This window comes from Polypterus senegalus, chromosome 15, assembly GCF_016835505.1.
Source record: "Polypterus senegalus isolate Bchr_013 chromosome 15, ASM1683550v1, whole genome shotgun sequence".
NCBI classification, from domain to species: domain Eukaryota; kingdom Metazoa; phylum Chordata; class Cladistia; order Polypteriformes; family Polypteridae; genus Polypterus; species Polypterus senegalus.
This window is the reverse complement of record NC_053168.1, coordinates 89,750,186-89,772,190: the sequence shown is the minus strand read 5'-3', so window position 1 is coordinate 89,772,190 and position 22,005 is coordinate 89,750,186. Positions and strand designations below refer to the sequence as shown.

The 22,005-nt window shown below is 38.3% G+C and overlaps 1 protein-coding gene across 3 annotated transcripts in view; it reads left to right on the top strand.

Annotated features, from left to right (window-relative positions):
- The window catches only part of LOC120515969 (E3 ubiquitin-protein ligase NRDP1-like), a 42,652-nt gene that overhangs the window by 17,490 nt on the left and 3,157 nt on the right, over positions 1-22,005 (top strand). For 2 of the 3 annotated variants that reach the window (XM_039737370.1, XM_039737369.1), the window contains 3 exons: positions 2,732-2,946; positions 3,350-3,489; positions 14,560-14,722. In XM_039737370.1, the coding sequence (XP_039593304.1) occupies positions 2,741-2,946; positions 3,350-3,489; positions 14,560-14,722 (509 nt within the window). In that variant the 5' untranslated portion in view covers positions 2,732-2,740. Of the gene's footprint in view, positions 1-1,759; positions 1,846-2,731; positions 2,947-3,349; positions 3,490-14,559; positions 14,723-22,005 lie in introns of those variants that run through there. The other variant, XM_039737371.1, reaches the window with a different exon arrangement.

Genomic DNA, 22,005 nt, shown 5'->3' with positions numbered 1-22,005 from the left:
GTCATGGGGGTCTGCTGGACCCAATCCCAGCCAACACAGGGCGCAAGGCAGGAACAAACCTCGGGCAGGGGCACTAAACACTGTCTTTTTTGCTTGATGAACAGAGTAAACAAAATTATAATTCATAGGGGCTGCTTCAATTAGCCATGTTTAACTCTAAATTACAAAGTCTATTTTCCTATCACTACTAACATCATTTACATAAAACATCTTTCTAGTTAAAGCTCTGGTATTAAGTAGTGCAAAAATGAGGGTCTCAGAGGAGCATATCTTCTTTGAAGCTTTAGGACAACTTAAACTCAACTTATTCACATTTATACTGCTTTGTCCATACTTTTTAGCTCACCTATGATTTGTTATTATAGGATCAATACAGCGCATCTCTTTAGGTAAACCCACTGCAGATTTCACATATTTCAAAAGGCTAGGTAGTCATAAACACTGCATTACCTTTGAGATATTTTCTGGAACCAGAAAGTATGACTTATGAAATGTTGGTGTTCAAGTGAGCTCAAGATAACCAGTCAGTATGCAGAAGAAATTAAAAGCCTGACACAAATATTGGCTTATATAGTACACAGTTGGAGTGTAAATCATGCCTGGAATACTGGTGTCTACAATTCAGGATAGCAGCACTTGAGGCAGCCTAGAGAAGACCTAGTAGACTTACTTCAGCCCAACACAGTATTAGATATGAGGACAGACTGAAAGAGTTTAATCTTTTCAGATAAACAAATAAATATTAAAAAGTAATATGATTGAATACAATTTATGTCTTCTTTGTGATCAGTCTAACTGAATCATCTTGCCAGTGAACATCAGCCCCAGACTTGGGAGAGGGCTGAATAAATTTATTGAGAATATTCATTGTTGTTTTATTTTTCTTTGCTATTTTATGTGACCCATCTCCTTAGGATTAAATTTTGGGGCTAATTTTACCACCAAGGCTCTTAGCAATTTGGGTGTATGGGTTCTTCAGGCCCAGAAACCTTTCCAACATGCCACAACTGCAGTCCTTGGCAGCTGTGACTGAAAGAAGCTTAGTGACTGTCATGTTACAACTGAACTGTTGGTAGACCCCAGTACAGGTATGACGTGTGCATGTTAGACATACATACCTATAAAGACTTGCACCTTAACTCAGTACTGGGGCAACACACAGCTTTTTCATAGATATACATGTGTGCTTGATGTTTGTGATCCCTTAATTAACTTATAAAATATTTTTACATTTATTTTTTCAATTAAGGTGAAAATAGCATAATACAATTGCAAAATCATAATATTTCAATAGTAATATCATAGGCATCATTATTAATGCTGGGTTTTAGTAATGTCTGGACTGGAGCTGCTCATATGTTTTGTTTAATGTGTGTTTATATTTCAGGTTGGAAAATTGTTTTAGCTTGTATTTCAATTACTACAATTTATGATGTTCCTTTTAGAATAAGGTGAATGATAAAGAAAAAAAATAATGTCCACTTCATTATGAATGTGCTCATTTTTATTATTGTCCAGGGTTTATGTTTTGTTGATTTGTCACTGAATACCTTGAATGGCTTACTGTCTCATATCCACTGAGGTAGGGGTGGTGAACCAGTGATACATAATATGCCACTAAAATGTCAGGCTCAGAGAGGCTGGCTCTACAGGCTCAGCCCTTATTAACAGTGAACTATTGTATGCTTTGTCTAACAGTTGGCTGTTTCAGCCCAGAGAATCTGTCTCTTAGGAAACAAAATAGTACATACTGTAGAGTGGTGAAAGCAGTAGCATTAACAGAGCGAAGGTGGCCTTTTCTTGCACGCACACAAGTTTTTCTTAATAAAAGTTACAGATTATAAGGTACAGTATTTAAATAAAACACACACTATATATATATATATTTTTTTTTCCTGTTAATTAAACTTATGCTTGCATCTTGTAATTGATTATGATGGATGACTTAGTTACAAGTTCTTTTTTTAATATTGATGTGTTTATGTAATTAATAAAATACATTGTTTTGATAAGGTAACTTACTAATATGGTTTCAAGTACACATCTATGTACAGTGTGTTATTTTATTTTTAGAGCTTTAATTTGAATTAATTCCTTTGCAATTACTTTGCCGTTTCCTAAAATTCTTTAAGGAAAGCATGATGGAAAACAATCATAACATCCAAAGAATTAATCAAAAATAATTAACTACCATTTATGTTTGAGTGTAATAATTACCTAAATTAAATGGAAGCTTCATTTACCAAAATATAGAACTCTTTGATTCTGGCTTTTTGTTTTTTGTAATACCTAAAATAAATTAGACACCAAAAAAAATTGAACATTTTGCATTATGTAAGGAAAAAAGTATTTTTACTAATTAATTTAAGCAAAGGAAAAGTTGTGTTTTGATGAATATTTAAGTTTTTTTGTAAATTTGTTCAAATTTAAATATTTTATAATGAATTGTAATACTATGTAAACTATGAACATTATAAAAATCACAGTGAACATTTTTGGATATTATATTTTCTTTCAGAAGGTTTTTATTTATGTATTGCTTGTTGATAGTCCATGGTACAGTGAGCTCAAAAATGTAAAAGTGCACAATCTGGAATGTCAAAAAATATTAGTAAAAATTGCAGTCTCAAAGATTTCACTTTTGAATTTAAATAGAAATTGGTAAAAATGTACAGTTCAAACCTGGTTTTAACTAATTTTGTTCTGCTTTTTATGTTGCTTTTCCCATTAGACAAGAAACATGGGCTATGATATAGAGCGCTTTGTTGGCTATGTGAATGAGGGACTTCTGTGCTGTATTTGTCGAGATGTGCTGGAAAACCCACTTCAGGCACCTTGTGAACATGCCTTCTGCAGTACTTGCATCCATGGCTGGTTGGTGCATCACCATAACTGTCCTGAAGACAGACAATCACTTGATGTTTCAGTGTTGCGGCCTTTATTCAGGTATCTAAAATAATAAGACATAGCTTTTTGGTCTTAGCACAGTTGAACTTTCAAAGTAATACTCATTGCTCAGCCCAGTATTGCACTGTGTATATATGCAAAGGTAAAAACTTAATTTTTTGTGTGCTAGATTTACTTTCTTTAAATAAATTAATAAAATGATAACAAATATATGTGACATTTTAATGTACAACAAGACTAATGTTAGATGGAGGAAAGCCACATATCCATAGTTCTGCTTTCATTAAATCTGATTCCACAGCACTACACACTAGCATATTGGCTGAGGACATAGCTTTTCTGCTGGGTAAACCTTTCTTCACCACTGTCTTTGTTTTGTATTAATTCAGTGCAAAATTTTGTTTTTTAATGATGCATTGTTTAAAAATGCTCTTTTCAATAGGTATATGAAGAATGATTTGAATCGATTGCAGATCCGATGCAGAAACAGAGAACATGGCTGTGATATGGTGTGTTCACTTGAATCTGTAGATCGGCATGAGCGGGAGTGTGAATATAGCCAGATTCCTTGCATCAATGCCAGTATGTATCAATAAGACATTTTCAATTATAGTCCATATACAAAATTAGTGTCTATAACAAATAAAAATGAATGCAATTTCATAAAGACTTTAATAGTTGTAAGCAATTAAATACTACAGTGTAAATGTCCAGATCACATTGTAAATGTCCAGATCACTAATACCCTTAAAGACTACACTCGGTTTTCAATTACAACAAATGCGGAAATGTAGATATAAGCAAAATGTCTGTCTCCAGTAATATCTAAGTAATTCTGTGTTCATTATAACAGTAACAGCTCAAATTATAATACATCTGTTGTTTTTCTTTTCATTTTCAGATTTCTTCTTAACAATTTCTAATTTCACAATTTTCATTCCAAAGGTTATGCGAAATTTTAGATTTTACAAATTATGGTACATTCTGATTTTTTTCTGGATGTAAATTTTAGTACTGACTGTCATAAAATGAACAAGTTTTTCAAATCCTATACTATTAATCTAGTAATAATACTATTATATGAACTTTTTAGCAGGCTTGAAATCACTCCAAGGAATTTATATATCAGTGTTTTAGATCTAAAAGCAAATACAGTGATCTCCCACCATATTGCGGTTCAGCTATCGCACCCCCACTACATCGCAGATTTATTAATACTATTATTATTACTAGGGGCTCCGCCACCCTGCTCGCTTCGCTCGCCCACCTCTGGGTTTGGTTTACCGGATAAACAATTTAAAGAGATTGTTATTTTCATGGGAATTGTTACATATGCATTATTTTCATCTTTACTTTAAAACTTTTGTAAAAGCAATATTTGTCCTTTATTTCCTGCCCCGGGTGTGGTTTTAACTCTTTCGCGGCCCTTACAACACTGCTCGCGTTGTGAAGAGGGGGTCTGAACACACGTTAAAGAGATGTGATCGGTTCAGCAGGTGTCATGCTGCTGCTGCCAGCCAGCTGTGTGTTGTACTTGTCACACTTTGCATCAATCACTTAAAAGCCTGTACAGCAGCTGTCCTTTTGCCACTTTGCATCTCTGCTGCTCGCTTTGTGAAGTGGGGGAGCTGAATGCACGCTAAGCAGAAGCAGACAGATCAGATACTGGCATTGTGCTTCTTCTGCCTAGATGCCTGTTCTGCTTTTCGCTTTGATGTTGTGATGAAGGAGGAAGAGTCGGTAGGGGGGGGGTGGTGTGAGGGCTGAACGCACGCTAAGGAGACATGCATGGATCATCTGCTGGCTTTCTGCAGCTGCTGCTGGCAAGCTGCGTGTTCTGCTTGTCGTTGTTTTAAGAGCTGGGAGCACCTGAAGTTTGTCTGCCAAAAGCATTCCAACAACTGCTAGGTTAAATGTCAGTGAACTTGTTTTAAATTGTTTGTAAGTAGGGCGTGACGTACAAAAGTCATTGTCTCACGGGTTTTGCTTCCTAAGGTTGTAATGCTTAATCTTGCGTGTCGTCAAAGTGTCTGTCTGAGATGATCTGGCCTCAATCACTTCGCTCAAACCATTAAAAATGATGCAGTGTGTCTCATCAGCAGTAATACTGTAAACAACTGAAATGAGTTTTCAGCATTTGACCAACTATGTGCTGTATTTGGCAACATTTCTTTCCAAAAGTTTTTGTATGGCATAAGATCTGAAAAGTCTTGCACTAGTTTGAAAGTGTCAATGCAATTTTTATTGTAATAAAATACCTTCATTTTTACTAGGTTTGCATTATATTTCATGTGTCGATTCAATAATAATAGCAATTATATTGTCATAATTATTATAAATATTGATATCTTCTGATTCAAACGGTTCTTAATGTCTCTTATGAACTATGCTTATCAGAGGGAGTATTCAAATGCTACCTGTGTGGTATGTATATTATGCTTGTGTGTGGGTTTTTTGGTTATCTTAAATTAAGAAAATTTAAATTCACACCAGAAATAAATTGTACTTCTTCCAGGAAAAATTGTTGTAACTACAGGCCTATATTAAATGGCAGTTTACTGATTTTACAGATGTTGTAGCACTTAGTGCATGATAATCAGACAAGATTTTCAGTGTACTCTGTATGTGTGACAACACTACTTACTACTGCTGCTGCTAATACATACTGATGGTTAGATGTCCATTTGTTTCTATATACAGCAGATATTCACATGCTTCATAGTAAGCTTAAGAACTATGATTAACCTTAAAAATATCCTGGTTTGAGCCAATTATACTTTATTTGAGTGTGGTTTAAAACTGTCCTTTAAAAAGCTATTATTGAAAACAAATGTTAGCTAACAAGGCCTCTTGCAGCTTTCTGGCAACTTATATGTATGATATTCTAATGTTCTAATTATTAACTACAGAATTCTACATTAATTTCTCACTATGAAGTAAAATATGAACATAGTAATAAATGAGAATATGTTATCAGAGATGAAAAATAACCAATTTGTATTTAAATGTGCAATTACCTATTTGTTTTTGTTTTATACACATAGTATCCATATGCCACTGTCAGTTAAAACTGACCTGTACTCATAATTAGGTTATCTTAAAGGGAGATAAGCCTAGGGATACATTTGGATAAGAACTAAAATTAAATAAAGAGAATGCTAAACTGGATAGTGAGGGTTTCAGAATGTTAAATTTAAATATCTCTTGCAATCTATTTGAAAATGTCCTGGTTACTGCTCAAACACTTTATTATTATGCTAAATAATCGCGGCCATTTTGGAATCCGGAAGTGGAGGAGTTATTTTTCTTCCAGTTTTCCGTCGGGCAAAAGAGATTCAGGTAAGTACCACGTGACAACCCTCTATCTCGCGATGTTTCACTCACCTTTAGGCTCTTTGACTGCCTCCTAATCACACATGTGTGACAGCAGTTACCGGTATAAGGAATGATAGATCTTTATTTATCCTTGGGGGAAATTAGACAAGGAGAGCACGGTGGCCCCGTGTGTGGGTAGTGCTGCTGCCTCGCAGTTACGAGACCCGGGTTCACTTCCCGGTCCTCCCCGCGTGGAGTTTGCATGTTCTCCCCGTGTCTGCGTGGGTTTCCTCCAGGTGCTCCGGTTTCCTCCCACAGTCCAAAGACATGCAGGTTAGGTGCATTGGTGATTCTACATTGTCCCTGGTGTGTACTTGGTGTGTCTGTGTGTGTGTGTGACTGCCCTACGGTGGGCCGGCACCCTGCCCGGGGTTTGTTTCCTGCCTTGCACTCTGTGTTGGCCGGGATTAGCTCCAGCAGACCCCCGTGACCCTGTAGTTAGAATATAGCGAGTTAGATAACGGATAGATGGATGGAAATTAGACAAAATGGTTGAAATAATATTAATAATTTGCTATATGTGACTAAAAGTGTAGTTGTCTCAATTTTTGCTTTTTCCTCAATTTTGAAAACTACTTCTGGGTGCAAGAAAGCCACATATTTCCATTCAGGTTAGAATACTTGTGGCAATGCAAAACAGTTTGTTAATTAGGGTATGTGAAATTCAAAAACATCTAATGATTTCTATTTTAGAGGTCCACATACATCCTTGCTTAATGAGAAATACATTTCATTAAAATTGCAGTTGATTTCATTCAGGTCATCAATTTTTCATATGATTAAAAAAAATCATTTTTACATCACATATGACATCTTGTGCTTCTAAGTGTTCAGTGAATGGACCATTCAAATTTGTGATTAAAACAAACAAATTGTACAATAACATTCCAGAAGGGAGCAGAGCTATAAACTTATAGTGATCAATATCCATTAGAATTTTTTTTTTTATTTTCGATCCAGCCATCCTAAAGTTATATATCCTTCTCGATGGTGTGTTTCGATGTTCATTTACTTAACTGGGATTTCTGATCAAACCTACCAGCTCAGATTAAGTCTTTTTGACAATATTTAAAAGCTGTGTTGAGCAATTTTTTTAACACCCACAAGGCAATGGGTGAGGGGCAGATGCAGTGTGAGTTAAGTGACAGGCAAGAGAGGTTTGGAGCCAGGTATTCTTAGTCCTGGAGATGAAAACTTGGAATGTGATTTTCATGGTCAGGATATCAAGACACAGCCATGGTTTGTTGGGTATCCAATGTCAGAATCTAAGGCGTGGTTATGATGAGAATTGGAACATAACAAATCTTAAGTTATGGTCCTCTTTTGGAAATGTAGCAAATTGCCTGCAGGCAAGAGGTGAGCATCTGACCGAAGGAGAAAACTTACCAACAACCCAGCAACAGCAGTTTTATAAATAATTTTGTTGGACTATGGTCACTGTATATATGCTGTTCAGTCTGTAGCCCTGTCCTTGCCTATAGCCATAGGCTTTGTGTAGTGACGAAAAAATGAAATTTGAGAGCACAAGTAGCTGTATTAAGGTTCCTGAGCAGAAATTCTGCCTAACATTCCATGATTGTATTAGACGAATTGCCAAATAATAGCAGAACTATTGCTTCTCCAAGTTGAGATTAGCCAGTATTAGTTCTTTGTGCATGTACATTAGGTAAGATGACCCTTGGGTGTCTGCAATAGGAGATGTACTAAGGCACAGTGATCACTGAAGACTCTCTGAAGGAATTATTTCTCTCATCTGTCCTGGCAGTGTATGACTGCCGAAGAAGAGCTTTAGGAGGTTGCTGAGGGTAGGGAGGCCTGGTTAGCCCACCTTGGTATGTTGGTACTGTGACCCTTACCAAGAAGAATGGAAAATAAATCTGAGTTGCACCAGATACAATTTTTATAAAGGCATTACATTTTTAAGACCTTTGACTGTGACATTTAAAAGACAAATTACCTTTGTGTGCATTAGCCATTCTAAACCTGGTTTGTTTTGGTTGTTATAAATACGGGAAGTAATATCCCTTCTGATTTTTTTTATTGGGAGCTGTCATTTTTCTTTAGCAGTCTCTTTATTTTGCTGCATCCAGCTTATTAACCGACAAACATCCTGTTCTCTTGTGCAGACATACTCCCATAACTAAGTACTGTACTGCCCCTGTTGTTTTTACTAAATTAGTGGTTCTCTCTCTGTCAAAAATAATGTTTAGCATTTAGGCCTTTTTCCAAATTATTTTTGAATCTCTACGGTATTGTTTTTAAGAGTGCTTGGCACCTTTCCATGCTACAGTAGTTTTTAGACGTTAATGTTTGTAGTATGTTTGTGTTTTGGTATTTGCAGTGTTGAGTGTTAATAACACCAAACTGTGGATTCTGCAGGTGTACATCAGTGAATGGCATTCATTTTGTCCCAACAACCACAGCTGAGTGACAGTAATACCCACAATCCAGCATTCATAAATAACAGCCATACGCAGGAGTTGTGGGTTGTTCTTTGTTCTTGGTGGATTGTAGAGAATAAGAAAGGAAGAGAAGGCTACAGTGACAGTGAGAAGGGGCGATTGGAAATTCCAACAGTATTACATTTTTGGGGGTGTGCAGCGTAAGACTAGGTACATCTTGTTGTATGTATGCATTTATTGTTTTATGAGGCCATAAAAAACACACCCATTACTCAGTACACATTACCATATGTTAAATTCTCTCTACAGTATATACAGTGCATCCAGAAAGCATTCACAGCGCATCACTTTTTCCACATTTTGTTATGTTACAGCCTTATTCCAAAATGGATTAAATTATTTTTTTCCCTTCAGAATTCTACACACAACACCCCATAATGACAACGTGAAAAAAGTTTACTTGAGGTTTTTGCAAATTTAATAAAAATAAAAAAAACTGAGAAATCACATGTACATAAGTATTCACAGCCTTTGCTCAATACTTTGTTGATGCACCTTTGGCAGCAATTGCAGCCTCAAGTCTTTTTGAATATGATGCCACAAGCTTGGCACACCTATCCTTGGCCAGTTTCACCCATTCCTCTTTGCAGCACCTCTCAAGCTCCATCGGGTTGGATGTAAAGCATCGGTGCACAGCCATTTTAAGATCTCTCCAGAGAGGTTGAATGGGATTCAAGTCTGGGCTATGGCTGGGCCACTCAAGGACATTCACAGAGTTGTCCTGAAGCCACTCCTTTGATATCTTGGTTGTGTGCTTAGGGTCGTTGTCCTGCTGAAAGATGAACTGTCGCCCCAGGCTGAGGTCAAGGGCGCTCTGGAGCAGGTTTTCATCCAGGATGTCTCTGTACATTGCTGCAGTCATCTTTCCCTTTATCCTGATTAGTCTCCCAGTTCCTGCCTTTTACTAAGGTAAGGAGTGACTTCTGTCTGGCCACTCTACCATACAGGCCTGATTGGTGGATTGCTGCAGAGATGGTTGTCCTTCTGGAAGGTTCTCCTATCTCCACAGAGGACCTCTGGAGCTCTTACAGAGTGACCATCGGGTTCTTGGTCCCCTTCCTGACTAAGGCCCTTCTCCCCCGATCGCTCAGTTTAGAAGGCCTGCCAGCTCTAGGAAGAGTCCTGGTGGTTTCGAACTTATTCCAATTACGGATGAAGGAGGCCACTGTGCTTATTGGGACCTTCAAAGCAGCAGAAATTTTTCTGTAACCTTCCCCAGATTTGTGCCTCGAGACAATCCTGTCTCGGAGATCTACAGACAATTCCTTTGACTTCATGCTTGGTTTGTGCTCTGACATGAACTGTCAACTGTGGGACCTTATATAGACAGGTGTGTGCCTTTCCAAATCATGTCTAATCAACTGAATTTACCACAGGTGGACTCCAATGAAGCTGCAGAAACATCTCAAGGATGATCAGGGGAAACAGGATGCACCTGAGCTCAATTTTGAGCTTCATGGCAAAGGCTGTGCATACTTATGTACATGTGCTTTCTCAATTTTTTTATTTTTACTAAATTTGCAAAAATCTCATATAAACTTTTTTCATGTTGTCTTTATCAGGTGTTGTGTGTAGAATTCCGAGGAAAAAAATGAACTTAATCCATTTTGGAATAAGGATGTAACATAACAAAAAATGTGGAAAAAGTGATGCACTTTGAATACTTTCTGGATGCACTGTATTTTGTCCACAAAACAGTCTTTCACAACTCGTACTACATAAGTGTTTTGCCAGTTTTGAATGTAAAAGAAGTGCTAAGGTAAAAATACTAAAAATACTACTAAAAATACTAATAATACAAAAAATCATTTGTGTATTTGTCTTTTGTTATTGTATTACTGTGCCTTTACTGCTGGCATTATAATAATTTTAATGTTTATTTTTCAACAACAACATTTATTTATATAGCACATTTTCATACAATAATGTAGCTCAAAGTCCTTTACACGATGAACAAAAGAAAAAAAAAACGACAAAGTAAGAATTAAAATAAGACAACACTAATTAACATAGAATAAGAGTAAGGTCCGATGGCCAGGGAGGACAGGAAAAAAAAAAAGAGAGAGAAAAAAAATTAAATCTGCAGGGGTTCCAGGCCATGAGACGACCCAGCTCCCTCTTGGCATTCTACCTAACATAAATGAAACAGTCCTCTTTGTATTTAGGGTTCTCACGGAAGGACTTGATGATGATGGTCATGTAGACTTCTGGCTTTTAATCCATCAATGTAGAAACATCATGGTGCTTTTGATTAGGTCATGATGGCGCAGGTCGCCATCACAGAAAACCGGGAATGGAAACAGAAGAGAGAGTAGGGGTTAGTACAGATTCTAAAGCCACCATGAATAGTTATGATGGTTAATTGAATATACAGAGTATCAGGATTAAATTAAAATAAGGTTATGAGAAGGCCATGTTAAAGTAATGAGTTTTTAGCAGTTTTTTTAAAGTGCTCCACTGTATTAGCCTGATGAATTTCTATTGGCAGGCTATTCCAGATTTTAGGTGCATAACAGCAGAAGGCTGCCTCACCACTTCTTTTAAGTTTAGCTCTTGGCATTCTAAGCAGACACTCATTTGAGGATCTTATGTTACGATTTGCAATATAAGGTGACAGACATTCCGATATATAAGATGAAGTGAGATTATTTAAGGCTTTGTAAACCATAAACAGTATTTTAAAGTCAATTCTGAATGACACAGGTAACTAATGTAGTGACATCAGAACTGGTGTGATGTGCTCGGATTTTCTTTTCCTAGTTAAGATTCTAGCAGCTGCATTCTGCACTAGTTGCAAACAATTTATGTCTTTTTTAGGTAGTCATGAGAGGAGTGCGTTACAGTAATCTAGTCGACTGGAATAAAAAAGTGTGAACTCATTTCTGAGCATATTTCAATGATATAAGAGGTTTGACTTTTGCTATATTTCTTAAGTGAAAAAATGCTGTCCTAGTAATCTGATTAATATGCGATTTCAAATTCAGGTTACAGTCATCAGTTACCCCTAAGTTCTTTACCTCCGTCTTGACTTTTAATCCTAATGCATCAAGTTTATTTCTAATAACCTCATTATATACATTATTACCAATCACTAGAATTTCTGTTTTCTCTTTATTTAGCTTGAGAAAATTGCTATTCATCCATTTAGAAACACAAGTAAGACATTGTATTAGTGAAACAACAGAGTCGGGGTCATCAGGTGCTATTGATAAATACAGCTGCGTGTCATCAGCATAGCTGTGGTAACTCACGTTATGCCCTGAGATAATCTGACCTAACGGAAGCATGTAGATTGAAAAGAGCAGCGGACCCATGATAGAGCCTTGTGGAACACCATATAGGATATCATGTGTCTTTGAGTTGTAATTACCACAACTAACAAAGAATTTTCTACCTGCCAGGTAGGATTCAAACCAATTTAAGACACTACCAGAGAGGCCCACCCATTGACTAAGACAATTTATAAGAATATTGTGATCAATGGTATCAAATGCGGCACTCAGATCTAAGAGGATGAGAACAGATAAATAGCCTCTGTCTGCATTTACCCGCAAGTCATTGACTTCTTTAACGAGTGCAGTTTCTGTACTGTGATTTGTTCTAAAACCCGAACTGAAATTTATCAAGAATAGCATGTTTATTGACGTGGTCATTTAGCTGCATAATGACTGCCTTCTCTAGAATTTTACTTCAGAAAGGCAGGTTAGAAATAGGTCTAAAATATTCAAAAGCAGAGGGGTCAGGATTATTTTTCTTGAGTAGGGGTTTAACTACAGCAGTCTTAAGACAGTCTGGGAAGACCCCCCTATCTAATGACGAGTTTACTATGTCAAGAATAATATCAATTAGCACACCCGATACTTTAAAAAAACTTGTTGGTATTGGGTCAAGGACGCAGGTGTAGGGTCTCAGCTGAGAAATTATTCTATGTAAATCAGGTAAATCTATCCTGGTGAAAGAATTGAATTTGTTTATAACGGAGTACTGGGGCTTTGGAGGATCCGCAGTGTTGGGGAGATATACTATATTATTTCTAATATCGTTAATTGTTTGATTGAAAAATACAGCAACAGCCTCACAAGTTTCACTGGAAGTATTTTGGAGGCATTCCTTTGAGTTACCTGGGATTAGCAGATGATTAATCATGGAGAATAAGATTCTAGGATTACTAGCATTGTTATTTATAATCTTAGAGAAATTGCAGCGCCTCTCAAGACGGACTGTGTTATTGTGTTCTGCTATTTTAACCTTCAATATCTCATAGTGGATAGTTAGTTTAGTTTTTCTCCATTTACGCTCAGCTCTACGGCATGTTCTCTTTAAATCAGACACTCTTTGGGTCTTCCATGGTATAACAATGCTAGAAGATTTTTTAACTGTCTTTTCAGGTGCAACTATGTCAACAGCATCTCTCACCTTAGTATTAATTTTTTCTACCTTACTATTTACATTGTCCTCGCTATTATAGTTAGCACTATAAATGGACTGATTGCTTAGAATGTTTGTAAGTTTTAAAGCTGCTGGTGAATTAAAGAAGCGTTTTTAAACAATATGCTTCTTATGAATGTTTTCTATCAATAGTTCTATATTAAATAGTAAAAGAAAGGAGGTTCATAAAATCTTTTACTTTTGGGTCACACTGATTATCGATATGAAAGTTAAAGTCGCCGACTATTAGAAGTGTGTCATAGTTCGTAATTATAATTGACATTAAGTCTGAGAATTCCTCAAAGAAAGACGCATTAAATTTAGGACGTCTATACACGGATAATACTAGAAAGTGAGAATCTCCATGAATAACAATGGCAAGATACTCAAAGGACTTGAATTTACCAAAACTGACATCTTTACACTTTAACTGGCTCGAGTTAATGTTTGCTAAGCTGCCACCCTTCTTTCCCTGGCAATCCGCACAAGTAAAACTGTAATTCGGAGGCACAGATTCGATAAAAACAGCCGCGCCATCTAAGCTAAGGCACATTTCCCTTAGAGCAATAAAATCCATTTTCTGTTACTAATAAGATTGTTGATGAAAAATGTCTTGTTGGTTAATGCTCTAACATTTAAAAGTGCCATATTTAATGTTTCGGAGGAGCAGAGCTGAATGCTATGTGCATTATGGGTATATGGAATAAACACTGTTATTTCTGTTAGCGCCACTCTGTGTGTATTTTGTATTTAATCTATACTTGTCTCCTGTAATTCTTCCAGTCTGATTCTCAACTAGGATCAGAAATTTAGACAAATGCAGATACATGCTTTTGCAGCCAAACCCACCCAGAGGCAGTAGTAAATCCCAACATTTCTCCAGAAATGCATAGCCTATTTAATGGCACAAGTGGGTTTATTTGGATTGATTTATGCATTTTCTTTTGACATGATGTAATTTTAGACCTTGTTATTGACACTTAATATAGCTGTTTCTGGTGTGAATATTCCTTTAGGAAAGTTGTGTATGTGTGTGTGTGATGTGAGGTAGTCTTTACAGCTTTTCTAGCCTAGTTTTTTTATCTTCAAAACTATATTAAAGCTAATCATGTAATAAGCCATAAGCAAATGTTATCTTTAATAGCTACACTATTTGCTTGTGCAAAATTATTTAAAAAAAACTCAAATTTGAATTGCATATGTGTTGACAGAACCCTCATTCTGAAATGTTTTGATTCAACCAAACATTGTCTTGTATGCAGTATTGGTTTTCTAGATTACCCTGAAATCATGCTCTTAGGTAGTAATCTTACAAAAATGTAATTGCTTTTGTTTGCTTTCCAATTGTTACATCAAATATTTTGGTTTTTTTACATTATTCTTTGAGGTTGCCCAATTTTGGTAGAGCGACGTAACCTGGAAGCACATCTAGCAGTTTGTGAGTACAGGAGTCGAGAGTGCCCAAATGGCTGTGGTTACATTATTTTGAGTGCAGACGATGCACAGCATAACTGCATAGCAGAACTGAGGACTGAGCTAGAACTGCTGCGGTAAGTCAAAATTTGCTTGAATACATTTATATTAAATACAATGAAAAACACTACATAGTTGATCTAAGCCTATACCTTCACTAAAGTGACCACTGTATTCTTTTTTAACAAAATTATTATGTGGAAGGCAGTAATAGATTGCATTAGTGACCAAGCAATGCAAAATGTCTTTGCATCAGTCTTCCAGTTAACTTTCTAAAATGGAGTCCTCCTCATTTTTATTTTGCTACAGTTATTTATGTTTTGGTTCTTTTCATTCCACAAGGAATATTCTGTTATTTACATAATATTCATTCTTGTGTCTTCAGAGCTGTGTTATCGTGTTTGAAGTTTTCTACTGTGTCATCTGTGTTACTCAGCTTAGTCCAGGAAATTTCGTAAGACAATGGGCTTCAGTTGTGGTGCCATTGGTTAATCGGTGTGTCAAAAATATTACACAACTATCTAAGTGCCTTTCTGTGTACAATATTTGCAGACTTAAGGACTAATATTATTGGAAGGCAGTGTAGTGTTGTGATTAAGTTTTTGTACTTTAGAACCCGAGGTTGTAGGTTGAAATCCTGCTACTAACACTCAGACCATGAGCAAGTCACTTCACGTGCCTTTGCTCAAATTACAAAAACCAATAGAATTATATCTGAAACGTCAGTCACCTAGGATAAAGGAATCAGTCAAAAAATAAATAATAATATTAAGTCACTGATGCTACATACTCTTGAATATGCTATACACAATTATTCATAAGTAAAACATTATTGAATTAGAGCAGTTTCTGCTTCTCCAAGTGGTTTGGCTTTTATTGATGGTCATTGCAAAACAAAATTTTACAGGAAATTTTATTCTTTTGAATAGAAATGGGTAATCAGTTAGAATAGTAATATAGTATCATCATTATTATAGTGCTGGTGAGATGGACTTAAAATGATATTGCAATTATATGTGTGTGTGTGTGTGTGTGTGTGTGTGTGTGTGTGTGTGTATATATATATATATATATATATATATATATATATATATATATATACTAGCAAAATACCCATGTTTTGCAGCAGAGTAGTGTGTGTTAAAGAAGTTATAAAAAAGAACAGGAAACATTTTAAAAGTAACGTAACATGATTGTCAATGTAATTGTTTTGTGACTGTTATGAGTGTTGCTGTCATCAAGGATTTGATTATCATTACAGTCAACCCTCGTTTATCGCGGTTAATCCGTTCCAGACTCTGCCGCGATAAATGAATTTCCGCGAAGTAGAAACCATATGTTTGTATGGTTATTTTTATATATTTGAAGCCCTTATAAACTCTCCCACACTGTTAACATTATTAGAGCCATCTAAACATGAAATAACACCCTTTAGTCAAACGTTTAAACTGTGCTTCATTACAAGACAGAGATGGCAGTTCTTTCTCACAATTAAAAGAATGCAAACATATCTTATCTTCAAAGGAGCACAATCAAAAAATCAATACGTACTTTTAAGTATACAGAAGCACCCCGATAAAGCGGTATTTTGTAGAGGAGCGTCCTATCTTCTAGGCAAACAGCCACTGTATAAACAGCCCCCTCTGCTCACACCCCCTCCGTCAGGGCAGAGAGAGTGAGAGAGACAGAGAGAAGCAAACAAAACAAGCGCCACGCGGGAAGCATATCTTTTAGCATTGAGGAGTTTTAGTTAATATGTAATACATGCTCTGATTGGGTAGCTTCTAAGCCATCCGCCAATAGCGTCTCTTGTATGAAATCAACTGGGCTAACAAACTGAGGAAGCATGTAGCATAAATTAAAAGACGCATTGTCCGCAGAAAGCGGTGAACCAGCGAAAAATCCGTGATATATATTTAGATGTGCTTACATTTAAAATCCGCGATAGAGTGAAGCCGCGAAAGTCGAAGCGCGATATAGCGAGGGATTACTGTATTTCTTTCAATCAGGTTCGTATTTGGAGGATGTGTTGTGTTTAAGTTACATTCCATGTTTGTCAACTGTTGTAAAGATAACAGGTTTCATTCATCGAAGTGTTCACTACCCAAATCGGTACTCGTGAATCTAAGATGTTTAACAGGCATTCCCGGTATTAAGTTGTGGATTTGCCTGCGAATATTTAGCAGCAGCGTGTCTATGAACTTAATTTAAACTTAAGCTTTACACCTTGCTTTCCTATTGGTATGTCTACAAAGGCTTGTTCAGCTTCAGAGGGTTGTTCCTTTCTTACTGCATCAATAAACAGCTCGTTTTCCTCTTTATCTGAGACATCACACACTGCATGCACAGGTTTATCTTTCCCAGTCCTGCAAACTTTAGCGAAGTGGTTCAATTTACCACATTTTTTACACTGTCTTCCTTTAGCTGGACATTGACTTTTTCCACCGTGTGCTTTGTTTCCGCAGTAGCTGCACTTATGAATATGCTTGTATGCGTCACTCGCTTCATATTCTTTTGCTGCCTTCTCAATTGTGTAATGCGTTTTTTGTTCAGCGCTCTTTGGAGCCCTTGCTTGTTGTCTGCGTACTGCGTTCACAGTCAGTTCACATGAGCTGCTCAGAGTACATGCATCGAAGGTTCTCAGCTGTGCTTGTGCTATCTCGTGCGATCTTGTGATGTCCATGGCTTTATTTAATGTTAGCTTAGACTCCGCACTTAAAAGTTTCTCTCGCACTTTCGCTGAGTTTGTGCCAAACACTAGTCTATCCCTGACCATCTCATCTTCGTTTGCATAAGCATAGTCTTTCACCAGCAATTTTAACTCCGTTACAAATTGATCAAAAGTCTCGTTTATACTCTGCGTCTTCTCATTAAACTTGTATCTTGCAAATATTGTATTCGTCTTGGGCATGACAAACGCCTCAAAACGGTCATAATAAGTTTTCAGTACCTTGCCTTCCCCCCTGGGTTAAAAATGTCTTTCTTTTTCTCCAGTCCACAGGAGCAGGTAGCTGCATTTCTCACTCTCGTCTTTGCCTTTTAGCGGGCCAGAAAAAATCAGCTCCACGTGCTGTTGGAACTTTTTCCATTCTCCCGGCAGGTTAAGAGAATCCCTGTCAATTTGTGGTGAGGGAACTCCAACAAAATCCATGACTGTCCTCTATTCTGACACCATGTCTTGTTTTCACAGATTGTGAAAAATGAAATGATGGCGAGACTTTCTTTTCAAGTAGGTAGGGGAACTTTATTTATTACAGCTGTTACACTCACAGCATCTGTGCTCTAAATTAACTTCCATAATAGTAACTTTGAGGTCCCTTTTTCTGGTGCCTTCCTGATGACATATTTGCCTAAACCATGCCTGATAATAATACATTTCAATGACATATAAATATTACAGCGATCACCTCAATAGACATCTCACCACCCAAATCGCTACTCGTGAATCTAAGATGCTTAACAGGCATTCCCGGTATTAACTTTTTGATTTGCCTGCGAATATTTGGTGGCAGCGTGTCTATTGGATTGCTGCTGACGGACGGTCTTATATGGGCAGGCACTTAATTACGTGGGAGGCGTGGGTGTGAGGGACGCAATATAGGCAGGCAGCCAAATACATGGGAGGCGTGGTGATGGGGGACGCAACACTGCCTCACAAGGCGACCGAGCTGCAGGCTATGGCCGTATATATGTACGTAAGTAGGATTCAGTTATGACCGTTACATGTAGAATTTCGAAATGAAACCTGCTTAAATTTTGTAAGTAAGCTGTAAGGAATGAGCCTGCCAAATTTCAGCCTTCTACCTACATGGGAAGTTGGAGAATTAGTGATGAGTGAGTCAGTCAGTCAATCAGTCAGTGAGGGCTTTGCCTTTTATTAGTGTATATATATGTATATATATATATATATATATATATATATATATAAAATGGCTGAATAGTTTACTGTCAAATAATGCAAAAAGTACGCGACACATGTTTCACCCTAATTCTGGGCTAATCAGGCGTACACACTCACTGCACCCCCTCTCGGGGATCGAACCTTGACGCCAGCGCAAGCCTTTTACCTTGCGCCACGGCGTGTGGTTTGTTTATTTGACAGCATGTAGATCGGGGTAATTAAATTCATGGCATTCGTAGTCTGAATCACAATCTATATAAATTGTGATAATAAAGCAACACAGACATCATAAAGATTTGGGGCAGCCACCCGTAAATTGTTTTCCTGGCTGCAAAAGTTGAGTTTTTGAAGTACGATGTGCATAGAACAGAGACCAAACAGAACTGATCATTGCAGGCAAAGATTGAGGCTTTAAAGGCCCATAAAGGAAGTGACGTCATCAAAAGGGCTGGAATTGGAAGTGATGTCCTCTGGTCCGGAAGTGACGTCAACAAAGGGGTCGGCACCAGAAGTGATGTCTTCTGAGGCGCCCGAACCTTGCAGGATTTCCAGGGAAAGGTTTGTAAGAACTGAGAAAGACAGTCAGCGCACTCCGCCGCCCCATGGTCGGATGTTTTATTACAATTACTCAGGCACTTTAGCAGCCTCCTACTCACACATGTGTGACAAACTCACCCCCAAACCCCCCCCCAACCCATCCGGTCGGGCATCCTGCACCAAGAGGTCATGGGCATGAGAGAGGGCATCACCATTGGCATGGAGAGAGCTCTTACGATGAATTAGCGAAAACTTGTAAGGTTGGAGGTCAAGAAACCACCTAGTGACCCGTGGATTCGACTCTTTATGAAGGGCCATCCACTGTAGGGGTGCATGACCCGCCACCAGAGTGAACTCCCAACCAAAGAGGTAGTACCTCAACTGCATAATCGCCCATTTAATTTCAAGGACTTCCCTTTCCACCACTGCATATCTGGTCTCCCGATCCAACAGTTTCCGGCTCAGGACATGACGGGGTGTTCAACACCATCGACTCTTTGGCTCAGCACAGCCAACAGGCCTGTATCCGAAGCGTCCATCTGGAGAATAAAAGAGAGAGAAAAATTAGGTGTTTTTAATATTGGTGCTGAAGTAAGAGCCTGTGTCAAGTCACAGAATGCAGCGTCTGTTGTATCAGTCCATACCACATGATTAGGGGTCCTCTTCTTTGTCAGATCAGTCAAGGGCCCTGCTCTCTTCGAAAACTGAGGTACGAACCGGCGGTAGTACCCGGCCAATCTGAGAAATGCTTGGACCTGCCGCTCGCTTTGCGGATAGGGCCATTTTAAAATGGCATCTATTTTTAAACACCATGGTTTCACGGTATCCCGACCCACCAGGTAGCCCAAATATTTAGCCTCTTTCAGTCCAAAGAAACATTCCTTGGGAATGATACAAAGCCCAGCTTCTACTATTGCCCGCAATACCGCAGTGACCTGCTGTACGTGTTCTTTCATGTGCTGGAATAGATGATAATGTTATCCAGGTCGCAGGAGCCCCGTGTAACCCAAATGGAAGGACACAATACTGCCAGTGTCCGCTAGGGGTGCTAAACGCTGTCTTGAACTTCGCAGAGTCCGTTAAAGGAATCTGCCAGTACCCCTTTGCCATGTCAAGTGTGGTCAAAAATTCTGCTTGACCAAGCCTTTCGAGGAGGTCGTCCACGTTAGGCATAGGATAAACACCAAATAGGGAGACCTGGTTAAGCTGACGGAAGCCATTGTAAAACCTCCAACTGCCATTAGGCTTATTAACCAAGGCGATTGGACTGGACCAGGGACTATAAGTTTCCCCTAACACTCATAGTTCCAGCATTCGCTTGATTTCCAGCTCCACTTATAGGGGCACTCTCGGACTATAACCCCCAATTCAGTCACTATGTCATGCGCAATCAGAAAGGTCCTTCCGGGTTTTTCACTCACCTCCTTAGAGACGGACAGGATATCAGATTTCAACTCCCGCCTTTGTTTATAAGTTAATTCCTCGCCGAAATTAAGGGTGTCTCTGTGAGCAAAGAATGAGCAGGACTGAGTAGAGGAGGGATCTGAATCCCTGTCCTTTCACGGCTTCAGCAAATTCACATGATAAACCCGCTCATTTGGTCTACAATTGTATTACAATACAAGAGGGGACTGGGCGGTCTCATGGTCTGGAATCCCTACAGATTTTATTTTAAACTGGAGTTTTTTTGTTTTTTCTGTCCCCCCTGGCCATTGAACCTTACTCTTATTCGATGTTAATTAATGTTGATTTATTTTGTTTTATAATTGTGTTTTTCATTTTTCTATTCTTTAATATGTAAAGCGCTTTGAGCTACTGTTTGTATGAAAATGTGCTATATAAATAAATGTTGTTGTTGTTGTACAATTGGGATGTTTCACCAAATAGTCGACCAATCCTTTTCTATCCTTAATTTCATTAGGGCCTTGTCAATGGGCGAGTAATTTAGAATGGGAGGTGGGAACTAATACCATAACACAATCCCCCAGACGAAATTCTCGGAGCGTCGTGCCACGGTCATAATAACGGGCCTGTGACCCCTACTAGTTCCAGTGCGATTGCTTTAGATGTAGCTGAGTGCAAGGGAACAGCTTCCGGATATCAGGTTGCATAATCCACAAGGACTAATATATATTTATGTTCTCAGGCTGGGGGCTGTAAGGGTCCTACAATGTCAATCCCTATTCTTTTAAAGGGGACATCAACTAAGGGAAGGGGAATTAGAGGAGCATGGTCCCTTCTAGGAATTTGCCGTAATTGACATTCAAAAACGGCGAACCTACTTGTTAATTCAAGTTAATTAAAGTTTTTTCGGAGCCTAAATGGCGTGTGCTAATTCACAAACCTGCCGCCATTAGGTTCGCGGGATTAACAACAGTTTCCGGACCTCCTCCCCATGTTCCACAACCCAATATAATAGATCATTTTCTATTACAAAGTGAGGTCCCTGTGGTATGGGCTGATGTGTGCATTGCCTGTTGACAAGGACTACTGCACTTTTGCAAATTTTAGGGAGTCATCATTCCACTGCTCCCTTTTAAAAAAAGCCGGCGTTTTTCTAAATTGAAAGTATATGTTGGAGAGAGGGTCCGGTCTGACCTCAGGGGGCGGGGATTCCGCCCGACTTGTCAAGGCACGGGCGGATGATGTATTCGCCTGCGACGGTCCAGGAATCTCCCCATCCTACTCGTGGGCTTCCGTATCTCTCTGCCAGGTGTGTACACCGCGTGGAGACAGCTTGAGACGAGTTATCCCCATCTATAATGAGGCCTAAGTTTTTAGTCGGGAGTAGTCAATAGTTTACCGCATTTATTATAAGACCAGTCCTGCCCCAGAATCACTGGGAAATGTGAATTAGGGTGGACCGCTAGGGGAAATTTTTTTTGCGATCCTTTCTGACTCACAAAACATAGGGCGGTATTT